The following is a 15253-nucleotide window of genomic DNA, read 5'->3' as shown; positions in this document are numbered from 1 at the left end:
CACTTTTTTTACAAAGTCAAATTATTGTTCGATTTTTGCAGCTTGTAAACGATTAATTGTATAAAGCAATTGATATTAGCACGATATAACTGAATAATTCTAATATTGAAATCAAAAGCCCTTAAAATATCATGATATTTTAATTTCATAACAAATCTAGGAGACTATTTGATGAAAACATATCCGATGTGGGTTTTGTTGTATTATATAACTTGTTATTGACTTCTTAGCTTTCCAAATTTTTTTCGATAATGAGAAAACGAATGAAAAATCAACATTTGGTCCATTTAAAATTTGATTTGTTTACATTTTTTTACTTTTTGAATTTCAATTTATATTTTCCTCAAGAAATACTTTAGATTTTAAGAAACTAAATCATATAATCTACTAAGAAAATATATTAAATCCTATAATACTCAAAGTTTTGTGATAAATCAGATCTTTTTTATTTTACTTTTATTATGTTTTTGCAAACTTAAGGTCCTCACTAGGTAAAACATAATACTCTTTGAAGTTAAGTATTTTCACAAAGAGAGGACCAACAATATCAAAAGATTGAATAAAGATTTGTATTATTTTATTTATTTTTAAGAACATGTTTAAGAACCCTCATTATCTCCACGAATATTGCATATTTTTCTATTCTAAGACCACCAAAATTACGTTTTAATATAGAAAATAACATATTTATGTGATGCTAAAGTCGAAGTCCTTAAAAAATTAGTGTTAAACATCCTATTGTTAAATAAATTTTTTAAAAACCTTAATAGGATAAAAAAAAAGAATTTACACTCTCTCACTTTGAAAACGTAGAAAATGCCAATCTATTGGTATACATTTTAGTTTTGTTAAGTTTACAAAACGATTACTCTAGATTTTAAAGATTTATCAAGAATTTAGAGAATATCCTTCTCAAAACAACTTCAATAGCGAAGGATTAGTATTAAATCGGATTTGTAACATAATTATAGTACATTACAATACAATTTCTCCGACTTTTAAATATTTTTGAAATATTTACAAAATATGCTCTTTCTATCATCGATACTTTAATACAGAGCAAATTTAGTAAATGTCATCACGTTATTTTTTCATAAATCGTTTTCGAACTTTTGAAATATTTATTTTAAACCAGTTTTCTACATTTAATATGTGAATTATATCAAAAGTAGATGGGCGATACTTGTAAATCTATTTAAACTATTAGTTTGCTATTATTGAAGAACTTTATAATTTTTTTTTCTTATGTATGGAATTAAAGATAATTTTGCCGATTCCAACTGGTTTTTCTATATGAGTTAAATATGCCAAGTGAAATCGGACTTGCCAATATTGTAAATTGAAGTATGGACTATATATCGATTTTCATTGATTGATGAATAACTCGGAGTAATGTAATTGTTGATAATGAAAAATAGTTTTCAATTGCTGGTAAGGGCCAATGTATGTTCAATAGCTCCGAAAGCAAAAAATGCACGTTTAGAAAAAGACGATAACGATTAAATTACAAAATCGATAACGACGACGATTAAATTACAAAATCAATAATGACCCCATAAATTCGGATTTTTTCGAATGAAGAGTAATTTCTTTATTACATAATAAAATCATTATATATTTTATTAGGCAATAATACTGTAAATTAGAAATAGAATTAATTTGTAGTTTAAGCAAAATTTCAAACTTCAGCTTAAAAATATCAACGAAATAATGGAATATAATCGAAAATATATACTAAATAAATTATTTTACAATGATATATTTATTGAAACATGATTTTTATGAAATGAATTTATCTTAAAAAAAATACTAATCGAGGCATTCAGAATTGTGTATCTTGTATTGTACAAACTATTTTTATCTTCTTATTCTCCAGCAAATTATTCCTACTCACTTTCAAAATTGTAACTCAATATAATTCTTACAATAATCCCATAGTTTTTTAACTATTCATACGGGTGCACCAGAATTATTTGTTTGCAATTTTCAATATAATTTTTTGGATTTTTATAAACTGTGAACTCCTTGTTCTTGATAGACCATACATTGAAATTGCACTATTAATTTATATTAATAATTTTTTACAAATTTGTTTTGAAAAGGTCCATTTTGTTCAAAAAACCATGAATCATTAATTTTCTTATGTTAAAAATAATTGTCAAATAAGTAAAAATGTCCTCAATAACTTGAAATTGAAATGAAAAATAAATTTCAGTATTTAAGTTCATCAAGTGGAGTACAATGTATACCTTCGATCATTTCTTATATTTTGATGTAAAGGTATCATTGTTCCTAGGTATGCAATAAATAATGATAGTTAAAATTACAGTTATAAAACGACTTTCAACAGACAAAAATCCTCAATGTAAAGACTTAAAACTAACAAGAAGTTAGATATTTTCTCAGAAGATATTAGTACTAATAAACATGATTCTAAGATATTACCTGTAATTAAGCATCATTGGAGATCTTGGGATTAAGTTTAAATACAAGTTTAACATGCTATCATGAAAATTGCCTCTTCAAGCTACAACTTCGCTATAATCACTGATTTCTTAAAGATATATGTGAAATATATCTCAAACTCATTAAGTACAGAAGCCTAATGAGTCAGTTCACAGATAACATTTCCACGTTAGTTGTATTAGAACTATTTATCCAAAGTGCACAAAGCACTTTTGACTGAAATTCTTTAAATCGGTCTAAGTCAAACATGCCCACATTTAGAAACACCTCAATTCATCTGTAGAACTTGACATACATTGAAAGGTAAATCATGTTTAATGTATTTCTTTTTTAATATAAATTAACTCATTTGAATGCATCACTTTATAAAAATGAGGATTTTTAGACATCATTCATATTTTCTGACAAATAAGGTAGTTCAACAAAATGATGCTTTGATGATTTTGGTAATGGATTTAGACTATCCAGATATATTAAAAAATTTCATCGAATATCGTCTTATCGTAAATTATTGTATTCCTGATCGGAAATTTTCATCGATTTATATTTGTCATTCATTCAATTATGTCAAAATTTGGCAAATTAAGGTTTTCCAATGAAATAATCATAACAATACATAATAAATATAATTGACTTATTTCTGGATTTTTCGAAAATTGAAGGGAAATTTAGACGGATAGTTGATAAAGCATTGAATTTTTAAAAAATGCTGGAGAATATAGTTACCGGCTCATAAAGTTTATTGAAATTAAAAATATGATTCTTTTATTGTTTCATATTCATTTTATATTACGATGATGATGCTTTTTCAAATGGTAAAATCATTCCACTGATCATACAGTGAATAAAAACAAAATTGGATTTAAAAACAGTATGTATTAATAGGTTGTTAATTTTCGAGACACGAATTGATTTCAATTTATATTTGGTCAAGCTAATTTTGTAAAGTTTGATAGAAAATATTGTTTTCCATCTCAATTTGTTTTGAATGAACTTTCAATTTTATTTGTCATATCTTGTAAGAAATGGACACCGAAAAGAAAGTTCGAAGATTCACAAGTAATGAAGATGCTGTGATAACATCAATATTCAATCTCCACTTGGATGATAAAGGAGTTGACTTCTGCGTTGATTCACTCTTTAATATTTTCTTAGGAATTCATTCTAAACGCGCGATAAAAGATAGATGGAGTAATTTCTTATCAATGGACAGCGCAGAGTTTACTGATGAAGATGACAAACTAATACAATCACTACACAAAAACTTAGGAAACAAGTGGTCGAAGATTTCGAAATATTTCAAAAACAAAAGTCCAACACAAGTCAGGATCAGATACTACCAAATGCAACGGAAAGAAAACAGGATCAGACAAAGCGAGGAAACCCGAAATACTGATTCCAATTTCTTTTTTAATAATGAAATTTCAGATTTTGAATTTTTTAATTTTGAACAAGGAACAATTTGTTAACCATAATTATATTAAAATGATATTTGATTCTTCGGTTTTCATGATTTGCAAATTTTGAGAATGAGTAGGAATTCTTTGCTGGAGAATAGGAAGGCAAAAACAATCATTATTCAAAAATATATTGAACATAGTATAGGGTCAGTAGTTGAGTTTTTTAAAGACTCGAAATTCAATAAATTTATATAAAATTATCATTGAAAAATAAATTCATCATCAATAAAATATTTATTCATTATTGTGTAGTTCAGATATTTAGATATTTTCTTTTTGAATAGTGTATAATTTTTTGATCAAATTCGTTTCGATAGCTATTTATTAGTAGGACACATAGCCGTTTTATTCATATTTTTAAAGAAGAAATAATGAATAACTATCTCTCAAATCCTCTAAGAATTTCGCTCTTTTTATGAAGAAAATACAAACCAATGAATAAAGTTTGAAGTTTCTGATTAATGAAGGGAAGTATCTCCAAAAAGGGAAAGTCTTTATTATTTTTTCATATCCAATTCAATTTTGCAACTCCTCATATATCTAAAACAGCATCTATCAATGAATTCTAATGGATAGAGTTGTCAAATAAAATTATCTTAGAATCTAAATATCTTTCTATTCCATTGTTGAAGTCTGAATCAAACAATAAGTTTGGCTGAAATGAAATTAATTATGATATTTTGCTCTAATCCTTGACTAATATCTCATTATTATTTAAAATTGAATAATTATTATTAATTCATAAGAAAAGAAAATTTTCTTAGATAATTGAACATAATTGTAAAAGTGAATAATTTTCCCCAATTTAAAAAAAAAAAAAAAAAAAAAGGTAGTGGGGCCTCCAGGCACTTCGTGCCCTCTAGCCCTGAAGATGTTTAGTATAGCTTTGTCCGGACAAGTAAGGGTCTAACGTCGCTACAGGAAAAGTTACGGGCGTTCCAAGGAAGTATACTTTGAGAAGACTTTCCCCCTTATAGAATGAGATAGGACGGTTATTTTACAAAACTGACAACACTTTGACCGAGTAGTTTTTTGTGCTGAACAAAAGTGTCATATAAACATCTGTCAAAAACCGCTTTTTAACTTCACTTAAAATGCCACGTAAGCTACGTAAGAATATACGTAAGAGGAAGAGAGCATTGAAACATCCAATAGTAAAACTGACACCACAACAACAGTTGCAACAACAAATAATGAATGACCCCACTATGTTGCAACAAATGTCAAGCAATCCTATGCTTTTAAACCGAGTTTTTGGTGCACAGAGTGGAGGTTTAAGAGCGGCACTTTTAGCGAAAATGGCAGGCTATGGTGGAGCTGCAGACGGAACAGCCTATAACCCTCAAAGTCAAATGAATTTGAGTTCACTCAAAAATCAAATATCAGATGTCAAAAAGTCAAACATAGACATACAGAAGCAAATAAGTGAAAACGAAAAGAAACTAGAATATGACAGACACACAAAGAAACTCAATGAGTTAAACGTAGAGAAAAAGAAGAAAGAAGAACAACTGAAAGAACTAAGTACAGAGGAATATGCAAAAAAAGTGTCAGAAAAAGCAGAAGAAGTAGCAAAAATGGAACAAGATGTTATAAATTTGAAAAACCATGAAAAACCATACTACTATAAAGTACTGAAAGATGAAGAGATAAAACAAAAAGCCCTGAAGACATATATGGATAGCGATGAGTATAAAAAAGAAGTTGAAGCAAATGTAAAGGCAGAAAAACTTTTACAGTTGCAAAACCAAACCGTACAGTATGAAAACTTAGCACAAGAAAGTAAAAATAACGACGCAGCCATGCAAAAGGCAATAAAAAGCGCAGAATATATAAAAGCTAACAATGACTGGTTAGATACCCAAGCCAACGCCAAAGCAGCCCAACTTATAGGGTCAATAAGGACAAAAATACAAGCGGATGAAGACAGTTCAAATGAAGCTTTAATGAATGCTGACTTTAAGAACGCCTTCGAAGCTCTTCATAGTAAGGTGAAACTAGTGAACGACTTCTCATCTGGAAAGAAACTGAAGTCTGAAGGTTTCGACAAAGAGTTAAAAGAAGTAGCACAAAATATGACGAAAATAACAGATGCAGCAACGAGACAGGCAGTTCAAAGTGCCTATGACGCCGTTAGAGCAACTGTTGTGGAAAGTCAAGAAAAAGAGTTACAACAGACCAAAACAGACCTAGTAAATGCTTTCTTAAAAACGAAAAGTCAGGTAGGACACTATGCTGCAGATGGAACATATATACCAGCTGGTGGAACTTATATACCAGCTGGTGGAACTTATATACTAGCTAGTGGAACCTATATACCACCAAACCCTCCAAGAGAAGCACCTGCACCAGGACTACCTAAAACATTTACATCGTCACATGGACACAGACACAGGCATGCACCAAAACCAACACAACAACCAACAGTTCAAAATCCAGCACCACAACAACAACCAAAACCAACAGTTCAAAACCCTGCACAACAACCAACAGTTCAAAACCCTGCACAGCAACAACAACCAACACAGCAACCAACAGTTCAAAATCCAGCACAACAACAACAACAAACAGAGCAAGGACATAAAAGAAGTAGAGAACAAGGAAACCAAGATTTCTTAAAAATGCTTAAAGAAGACTATGGTTACCCAGATACTCTTGACTTTAGTGACAGATATAAAGAAGCTATTAGAAAGTTCAAGGAAGGAAATACTGACCCGAACCTATTTAGCTTTATGGCTCAGCACCAAATGGGATATAATTTCAAACCTGGAAAATACAAGCTCGCTAAGGGATATGATTTAATAGCATATCATCCAAATGACATGAACGAATTTACTCCGAGATATTTGGTGTCAGAGCTAAATGACAATTCAACTCTCTTCATGAAACGCGTAAAAAATAGAGACGGAACGAAAGAAGAAAGGTTTATGAGTCCGGATGACTTAGATAGGGAACTTTTTAAAAACGGTCTCGGAATATATGAAATGCCACCAGATGAGGTACAAGAAACTCAACAGGAAGAAGTTCAGATACAACCAGACATGGAAGAAATAGTTCAGCAACAACAGCTAGAAGAGCCTGAAGGAAACGAACAAGTTCCTCCTTTGGAAACTAACTTCACAGAACTAGATGAAGATTTGGAACAGCCGAAAAATCTTGACCCTCAACAAGACTATGAGGTGAATATGGAATCTTTCCAAGAGTCTAAGAAAAATTCGGCTGACAGAGTAGAAGAATATCGAAAAATGTTCACCGACATACAAAAGACTCCAACATCAGATGAAAATATTCAGCATAGAATGGAAGTACTGAAAGAAAATGTACGCAAATACAATAACCCTTTTTACTTACGACCATATAACGTTCAATCTTTGGCTGAACTCGGTGAAAATAAAAGGTTAAATTTCAACAAAACATATAGAAATGAAACATTGTTTAAAGTTCATTCAGAACCTAGCCAATATGGAAACAAACCTACTTTTGTTTCTGCAGACTATGGAACTACAATGAGATGGGGTCATAAAGCTAACCCGGATAGGGTGGTTCATAAACTTACAACCACAATTCCAAGAAGTTGTAGACGCAATGGAAGTCAATGGTGAACCAGATATAGCTGGTATTTTCAGCGCGGCTTTAATGCCATTGAAAGATATGAAACATGCAGATATTTTGGACCAGTATGAAATGAACATGGCTGATGGAAATATAACACCTGACGTTCTAGAACATTTATCTCAAAGAACTACACAGAACCATAAAGATGGTATATTTGGTGAAGAGTTTAGAAAGAAAGTTAGGGATAGAGAAGGAAGAGAACCTATTGTACATGACCTTGCAAACGAAAGTTTACAAAATGTCAAAAAACTTACTTTGCAGACAATGAACCGAGAAGGATGAATATTTAAGAAAACTCAAATGGACAGTACCAAATGAAATGTTAGTATTGAAAAACATGTTCCTTGACAAAATAAAACCAACTACAGAAATAAATGACGCAAGCCTGAAACGTTGGGTAAAAGCTTTCCCATTCACAAAAGATATTATTGGTAACATGGAAAGAAAACCAGAATGGCTACAAAAACATATATTTGGAAACGAGCTTATTCCATATGGACAAGCTATATTTGAAGAGCTTGAACCGGAAACTCAGGAAAGAGTCATGCAAACAATACGCGAAGACTCAAATACAAACTATGACAAAATCTTTCTAGGATATAGGTTACCTGAGATGGGCGACCAGAGCCCAAAGGCAAAAAGGACATGGGAAATTTACAACATACTAGGTGAACATGAGGCAAAGATGCAACAACTTGAAGCAGAGGGCAAGTTACCAAAAGCGACACCAAAGAAGAAGAAGAAGAGTAGAACAAAGTGAAAGTAGTGAAGAAGTAACTTCATCTAGTGAAAGTAGTGGCAATGAAGGAAAAAGAAGAGTTAAAAACTCAGTCAGGAAGAAAGTAAAGCTTGGTCCGAAACAATTATGATATATAAATCCAACTATTCTATATTTTTACCCATATGAAATGTACGCCGCTCAGAATATAACGCCAACAGTTTTGGATGCCATGAACGGAAATGTTTCCGAATGGTATAACGAATGCGACAATGCCATTAGAAGGTCAGAAATAGTTCCTGGAACTTACGAATATACAACTGCTGTTTCTTATGGAAACGTAGGTGAGTTTGGAGAAGGTTCTTCAACAACAGTAGATATTGCTTGCGACAGGTTTCATATTATTTCTATTGACAACTCATTCTTATACGTGGAACAAGACATTGAAATAAAACCTTCTGCCAAGTTGTCTGACAAGAAAGGTTGCAATGGAATTTTCTATGTCGGATACCAATATGCTCCAGAAGTTTTCATGGGATATAAGATATATTCTAACTCTGACTTAGTTCAAACAGTAACATGGCAAACTATGAATGGTTCGCTTTGAGAAACTCAGTACAACCACAAGCTAGAGAACAAACAGACCAGTATGCCACCATTGAGAAAATAAGAAGACTTGACCCTAACGTTCCAGGAGTTTATGTTGACCTTTCTGGACAAACTGCAGCAGCAGTAACCAAAGTAAAACTGAAACTTAGAGTTCCTTTGTCATCTTTCCTCATCTTCAGGTTTTTAAGATACTTGCCAAACTGGGCAGGAAAAATTTCTATCGAACTTACTCCAAGCAAAAATAACTTAGTCATTGCACCAACGCAAGACCCATTCACTCTTACAGACGTAAAGGGAGCAAATCAAACGTCATTCGCCGAATTTTGCAAAGACAAAGTTGACTTAGACTTTGGTTTCTCAAACCTCAACACTGAAGTAAACTATTATTTCAATGCTGCTGGAACTGCTTGGGACCCAGTTAAGTTCACATGCGAAAAATTTGAATGCAAGAGAATAGAAAGCAGACTTGCAGTCTATATGTTGGACCCAGATATTTCAAATGCTTTAGCTGCCAAATATATTGCAGTTCCACTTATGTTCCCTATACACCAAATATCTGTCAAAGACTTTGCAGGTGAAGTTGGAAACCAAAGTGCTGACCCAGGTGCAAGAACAGATATTGCTTTAACAACTGCAATGAAACATGCAGATACTATGTTTGTACTGTTCAGACGAACTATAAATGACTATTCTTGTTTCTACAACCCCGGTATTAAATATCATATAAACATAGATGGCAAATATTATCCAAGAGAAGAATATTCTACAGTTGAGGATATGAGGTCATACAACTTGACATTAGATGCTATGAACTTTAACAACAACTTCACAACAACCATTAACCCTGAAATGCAAAGTTCTATTATGCCATATGTGAAAGTATGGACTCATACAGGAGGTCAAAAAACTCAATATACAAATGGAGACCGTTCAAACTTTTGGCTTGGCATTCCATTTGCTGACTCAGAAGACTTTATGGTGGTATATCAACTGTTGGTACAGTTCAAATACAATATACTGGTGACAGAGACGGTCCAGATGAATTGAAAGCAAAGAAGTTTACAAAACCAATAGCACTTTTCACGGAAGATGCTCTTTTGAAGATTCGTTCGATGAAACCTGCTGGAGCTCCTCAGATTGGCATAACGACAGCTTCCATCGAGCAGATTTTGGCAGCAGGTCAGTAAGTTGTTCTTGAACTGACTTCTCTCCATCAAATATTGACAGTACGCCAGTTTTGACATAATATTGTATTATAAACTTTCCTTTAGAAATATCGGTCAGTTTTGTTGTTATATTTTTGTCTGCTTCAAGAACTTTCACCATTTCGGTTATACCAACTTTCTTTGCTTTATGAAAATATTTTGGTTCAGCAAAGACTGCTATTCTATAACATTTTCCATTGTTTGTATAAAGAACTATTCTGTCGATGTATTTGTATTGTTTGTGTGTGTAAACTTTGTTCTGCTTCAATTCGAAGAGATACTCAAATACGTCCATCTTTTTATTCTAAGTAAAATGTCATTTCCGAAAAATAGAAGCGTAAGTGTTTCAAAAGGTTTAATGGCGGTGGCAGATGTGAAGTTAAATTCACCAACTCAAACAAACAGTCAAAGTGTTATTGTCAATGTCAAAGACAGAGATGTTGAAGTGGGGAAACCATACGAAGACGAAGATGGTATAACAATAGTTCCTGTAAAAGAACAACCAACATACCCTGAAGTTAGCAGAGACTTAAGTTCTGTTGCAGATATTCGAAACGACTACCAACAACTGAAAGACAAACTTCAAACTCAGGAGAAGATTTGTCAAGCTTTAGGTATAATGTTAAACTTGGTCGAACACAACCCTGTAAAAGTGAACTCATATGTCATTGCACCTCATGAAGTTTTGAAAGAACTATTGAAACTTTTGACAGAGGCAGACGATATAAACATCAAAGAAATAGAACCCGACGTTAGTTGCTGTGGTGTTTCATATAATGTCATTGACAAGATATACGTTATGAAAGGAAGTGAAACGTTGAACTTAAAATATAGTTTCCCAGACGTTATAAAAATATTTGACGACCACAACATTTCATTAAAGTTTATTTGCTAAGTAAAAATGTCAAAACTTCTTGAAAGATGTTTGAAGAAAAATAATATAGACTTTATTTCATGTAAAGGACTTTACACACTTTTGAACGATATGAAAGACCCTGTTTGTTTGTTCGTGTAGACAAAGGAAAGTTCTATGTCTTTACAAAATATTTGAACTTCTTAGACAGAGAACTTCAAGAAACGCCATGTGAAAGTTTAGATGAAGTTCTTCTCCACTTTCAGAAAAACTTTTAAATATATGTAAATGGCAGAAGACATAGTGGTTTATACTATTACGACTAAAAACCCTGAGTCATATAATTCTATAACAACAAACTTACAAAGTCCTCAAGGACGATATTGTAAACTAACTTTAAACACAATGACGACTAAAGCCTGTTTTGCTCTTTTGACACCAGAAGATTTTATTGTTGTGAATGGTAAAAAATACTCCTTTGAAGATACTTACTCAGATATACCACCAACAGGTTTTGTTGACTTATTTAATACTTTAAGTACGGGTGTAACATGTGCTGCAACTAGAGCAGGTTTCATTATGTTTGGATGTCCGACTGAGTTTACTATAAACAATATGAGCTATAATACAAAACTTATATCTGGTTTTTACTACCAACAGTTTCCTATAACAGGAAAAGTGTCATACAAGGAATGTCTGTTCCATTGACTTTAAGTACACCTATTTTATATATTGTTTCAAACTTAGGTTCAAAGTGTTATTCGAATGTCGACAGAAACTACTATGACCAAAAGATACTTATGCGTATAAATAACACATTCTCTGCTGGTTTGCCTATTGTTCATTCGAATGCAGAGTTTTCAGCTTTAGTAAACTCAAACACTTTAGCAAACATAAACTTAACCTTAGTTGACGCAAACTTTGTTCCTGTAAAACTTTTATGTCCTATGTATTTGTCAATGACGGCAGAAAGTTTCGAATTGGAAGATGCAACTGGTGAAAGTATTGTATTACAAGAACAACTTCAACAACAAATAGCTCAAGAACAACAAATGCAACAAATAGCTCAAGAACAACAAATAGCTCAAGAATAAAAAAAATATTTTTTTTTATTTTTATAAAAATGTACAGAATAGATGTTTCAGATTTTTATGACTTCCAAACATTCAGAAATATGTGTCCATTTCGAGACTATAACAAAGCAGTCGAGAATTTGAAACGTTTAGTCATTTATGTCGACTCTGCCCCAGAATGTTATGTTATGAAAGAATGGGATGTAGTCTTTAACAAACCTAAAGCGACAATAGTTTCAGAACAAGAATGTAAACAGAAACTTAAGAAAATAAAAGTCGTACAAGTTGGCATGAAGATGTTAGATGCTTGGGATATCTTATTGTCAAAGTTAGAAGATTTTTCAGTTCGTGGTATAAATTTATACACCTTCTCCAAACTTCTATTCTATCTTCACTGGATATAAATACGAACAAGTAGAATGGAAAGAAAATGTTATAGAAGCTTGGTTAGACCATGTCAAAGAAATTATATGCAATGGAAACGAAAGAGTCTATGAGTATATCTTATGTTGGTTTGCAAACATCTTACAACATCCAAGTGCTAAAAATGAAACTGCTCTCATTATAATTGGAAAACAAGGAACAGGTAAGAACACTTTCTTTACAGATATCTTATGCAAACTGTTAGAGGGCTATTCGAATCCGAATATGACAAACTTAGAAAACATCTGCGTAAATTTAACTCTTCAATAGAGAATATGAAACTTATAGTATGTAACGAACTTCAAAGTATAGATACAACAAAAGTTTTGAACTCAGATGCTTTGAAGAGTCTTATAACAGACAAAGTTGGAGTTGTTGAAAGAAAATATAAAGACCAAAGAGTTTGTGAAAATGTTGCAAATTTCATTATGGTTTCAAACAATGCTGTTCCGATGAAGTTAGAAAGTTCCGACAGAAGATATGTAGTTGTCAGAACGTCAGATTCTCATATGCAAGATACAGAATATTTTGACGACTTAGCAGAAACTTTGACATCTGACTTTTACAACCACTTGTTCTCATATTTTATGACATTAGATATTTCAAAGTTCAATCCAAGACAAATTCCACATACCGAAGAGAGACAAACATTGTTAGAAGCAAACAAGAGTGTATATGAACTGTTCATAGATGAAACTGACTTTGAGTGTTTAGATGAAAGGTCATTGTACGATTCGTAAAACAGTATTGTCAAGAATATGGTTATATGACAGCGTCTAAACGAACATTCTTGGCAAATGTCAAAAGTCTTTTAGACGTACAGAATGGTGTATATACAAAGAAAAATTTTTCTGAGTAAATTTTAAAAAAAAATATTTTTTTATCCGATAGAAAAGATGACGAAATTCATCTCAGTAAACAAGTACATGTCAGGACTTAAGAAGAACTAGACCCATTCACATATTTGAATGTTTACTTCTACCATTTTGAAAAGTCTTCATTCAGCAAAGTTTGGAACATCGAACCAGTTAAGTTTGCTATTGTGACTAAAATGGTGCGAAATTTGAAGACTTAGACATAGAAGGTTTGTTAACAGTCAACGAAAGTTTTGACAGAAGGTTCTCAAACCTTAAAGAAGGCAAAGCATACAAACTTGTTATACCTTATGAACCAAAGAAAGCAGACGACTATGAATATTATGAGTCTAAAGTTGTAGAAGTTCAAGGTAATTGTAAAAAGATTTAGAGTCTAAGCCAGTGTTTGCTCCTAAAGAGGAAGAGAACATTGACATTGACCCAGAAATGTTCTAAAAATAAAATTTTATTTTTACATGTCAAATTTCTTTTTCTCTGGCTCTGGTTCTTTCTTCTCTTCTTCTACTTTCTTTTCTTTCTTTTTCTTTCTTCTTCTTTTCTGGTGGAGTTATGTCAAACTTCTCAGAACCATATTTTTGTAAAAGTTCTTTGTCCTTTAATAGCTCTTCTATTCTGTTTTCTATTTCATCTTCAAGAACAGCGCATGTGTCTTCTTTGCATTCTAAGAAGTTTTGTTGGACTTCATCTCTCCAAGAGGCGTCATCTCTGTCAACAAGTCTGTCATTGACAAATTTTAAGACTGCTCTGCTTAATGTTTTATGGTTCTTGTCATATTCCCAGAAACAGAACTTTAGAACAAATTCACCTTTCTTGTTTACACTATGTAAGATTTTATGGTCGACAGATGTTTTGCTGTCGAAAAGCTTGTCTCGAATATAGATAGCGAAATCGCTAGACATTTTCTAAAAGATAAAAATTTTAATTTTTCTAAAAATATGTTAGAAAAAAAGTTTGCTGACATTGACAAGAAATTTGAGAATGTTTTAAATAAGAACAAGAGGAAGTTGGAAAATGCTCAGATAAAACCCATACATGACAAGTTCTTATTTGCTCAGAATGGTATAACAGGTCTAATTGCACCGCCTGGGTCGGGTAAGACTTTCACTTATCTTAAAATGGCTGCACAACAACAAGAACTAGATGAGAAGAACCCATTCTATGAGTTAGTTGTTATTTGTAGTACTTCTGGTCAATTTGACCAAACCGTCAATTCGTTCAAAGATATTATAAAGAAGTCTAAGTTAGTATGTATAAAAGACTCTGAGTTGTTAGATTGGATAAAGAAGTACCAAAGAAGAGTTTTGAAGTACAATGCTATAAATGAGTATGTCAATTCGAAGTTTAAAGACCCAAATGAGGAAATGCAGAGAATATTAGAGAAGAAACACTTCAGAAACAAACAGAAAGAGATAGAATACATTTCGAAGAAATTGCAATCTTACGATTGGAAGACATACCCTCATAGATGTCTTCTTATTTTAGATGACTTTGCTTCTCATCCTTTGTTAAAGAATAGAGAACAAGACATGTGTCGAATTCTTAAGAAGCTCAGACACTTTAACATCTCTGTTGTCATTTGTGTACAGACAGCAAAGAGTTTAAGTAAGGATGTAAAGAGAATACTTACTGACATTGTACTTTTCCCCGGATTGTCCGAAGACGATTTCATGGAACTTATGAAAGAGTCCATGGCAGGTAAGTTTGACAGACATGAACTATGGGAGAAGTACAAAGTCATACAAGACCCTCATACTTCTTTCAGAATTCATATCTACGCAAACAAAGTTCAAATTGTAAAAAGTCAAGCGTAAAAAATGTAAGTGTTTAGTCTTAGTCTGTTGTGGTTCTGCAGCTTTCGGTTCTTCTGGCTTTGGAATGGACTCGGTTGGTGGAACGTCAGTCATCCGTTTGTGTCTGTCGGAAGGAAAATATTTTCCTGTTGGAAGGAGAGTTCTT

At 32.2% G+C, this 15253-nt stretch overlaps 5 protein-coding genes and 3 pseudogenes across 8 annotated transcripts, besides 2 other annotated features; 7 read left to right on the top strand and 1 right to left on the bottom strand.

Annotated features, from left to right (window-relative positions):
- Positions 1–1336: 1336 nt before the first annotated feature.
- Positions 1337–1554: a mobile genetic element.
- A 1937-nt stretch (positions 1555–3491) lies between these two features.
- On the top strand, positions 3492–3935 carry TVAGG3_0245730 (MYB protein-related family; the record flags this gene model as incomplete). Its single annotated transcript, XM_001294486.1, has 1 exon — positions 3492–3935. One exon carries the CDS (start codon positions 3492–3494, stop codon positions 3933–3935), a length of 444 nt encoding a protein of 147 aa, XP_001294487.1.
- A 1085-nt stretch (positions 3936–5020) lies between these two features.
- On the top strand, positions 5021–5475 carry TVAGG3_0245720 (protein of unknown function, DUF4106 family; the record flags this gene model as incomplete). Its single annotated transcript, XM_001294485.2, has 1 exon — positions 5021–5475. A coding segment is annotated over one exon (455 nt), but the record flags the coding sequence as incomplete, so codon positions are not given.
- A 265-nt stretch (positions 5476–5740) lies between these two features.
- On the top strand, positions 5741–6759 carry TVAGG3_0245710 (protein of unknown function, DUF4106 family; the record flags this gene model as incomplete). Its single annotated transcript, XM_051227851.1, has 1 exon — positions 5741–6759. A coding segment is annotated over one exon (1019 nt), but the record flags the coding sequence as incomplete, so codon positions are not given.
- A 616-nt stretch (positions 6760–7375) lies between these two features.
- Positions 7376–15253: part of a mobile genetic element that runs on past the window's edge.
- Positions 8450–10055, top strand: TVAGG3_0245700 (annotated as a pseudogene). Its single transcript has one exon. A coding segment is annotated over exon 1 (1606 nt).
- TVAGG3_0245690 (protein of unknown function, DUF4106 family) lies at positions 10432–10876 on the top strand (the record flags this gene model as incomplete). The annotated part of the gene is made up of 1 exon (XM_051227850.1): positions 10432–10876. A coding segment is annotated over one exon (445 nt), but the record flags the coding sequence as incomplete, so codon positions are not given.
- On the top strand, positions 11332–12002 carry TVAGG3_0245680 (annotated as a pseudogene). The gene has a single exon. A coding segment is annotated over exon 1 (671 nt).
- TVAGG3_0245670 lies at positions 13749–14196 on the bottom strand (annotated as a pseudogene). The gene has a single exon. A coding segment is annotated over exon 1 (448 nt).
- On the top strand, positions 14413–15108 carry TVAGG3_0245660 (protein of unknown function, DUF4106 family; the record flags this gene model as incomplete). Its single annotated transcript, XM_051227849.1, has 1 exon — positions 14413–15108. The coding sequence occupies one exon, from the start codon at positions 14413–14415 to the stop codon at positions 15106–15108; it is 696 nt and encodes a 231-aa protein (XP_051112835.1).

The sequence above is a fragment of the Trichomonas vaginalis genome, chromosome IV (assembly GCF_026262505.1).
Source record: "Trichomonas vaginalis G3 chromosome IV, whole genome shotgun sequence".
Taxonomy (NCBI): Eukaryota; Parabasalia; order Trichomonadida; family Trichomonadidae; genus Trichomonas; species Trichomonas vaginalis.
Note: the sequence above shows the minus strand (reverse complement) of the source record. Positions and strands in the feature narration are given on the sequence as shown.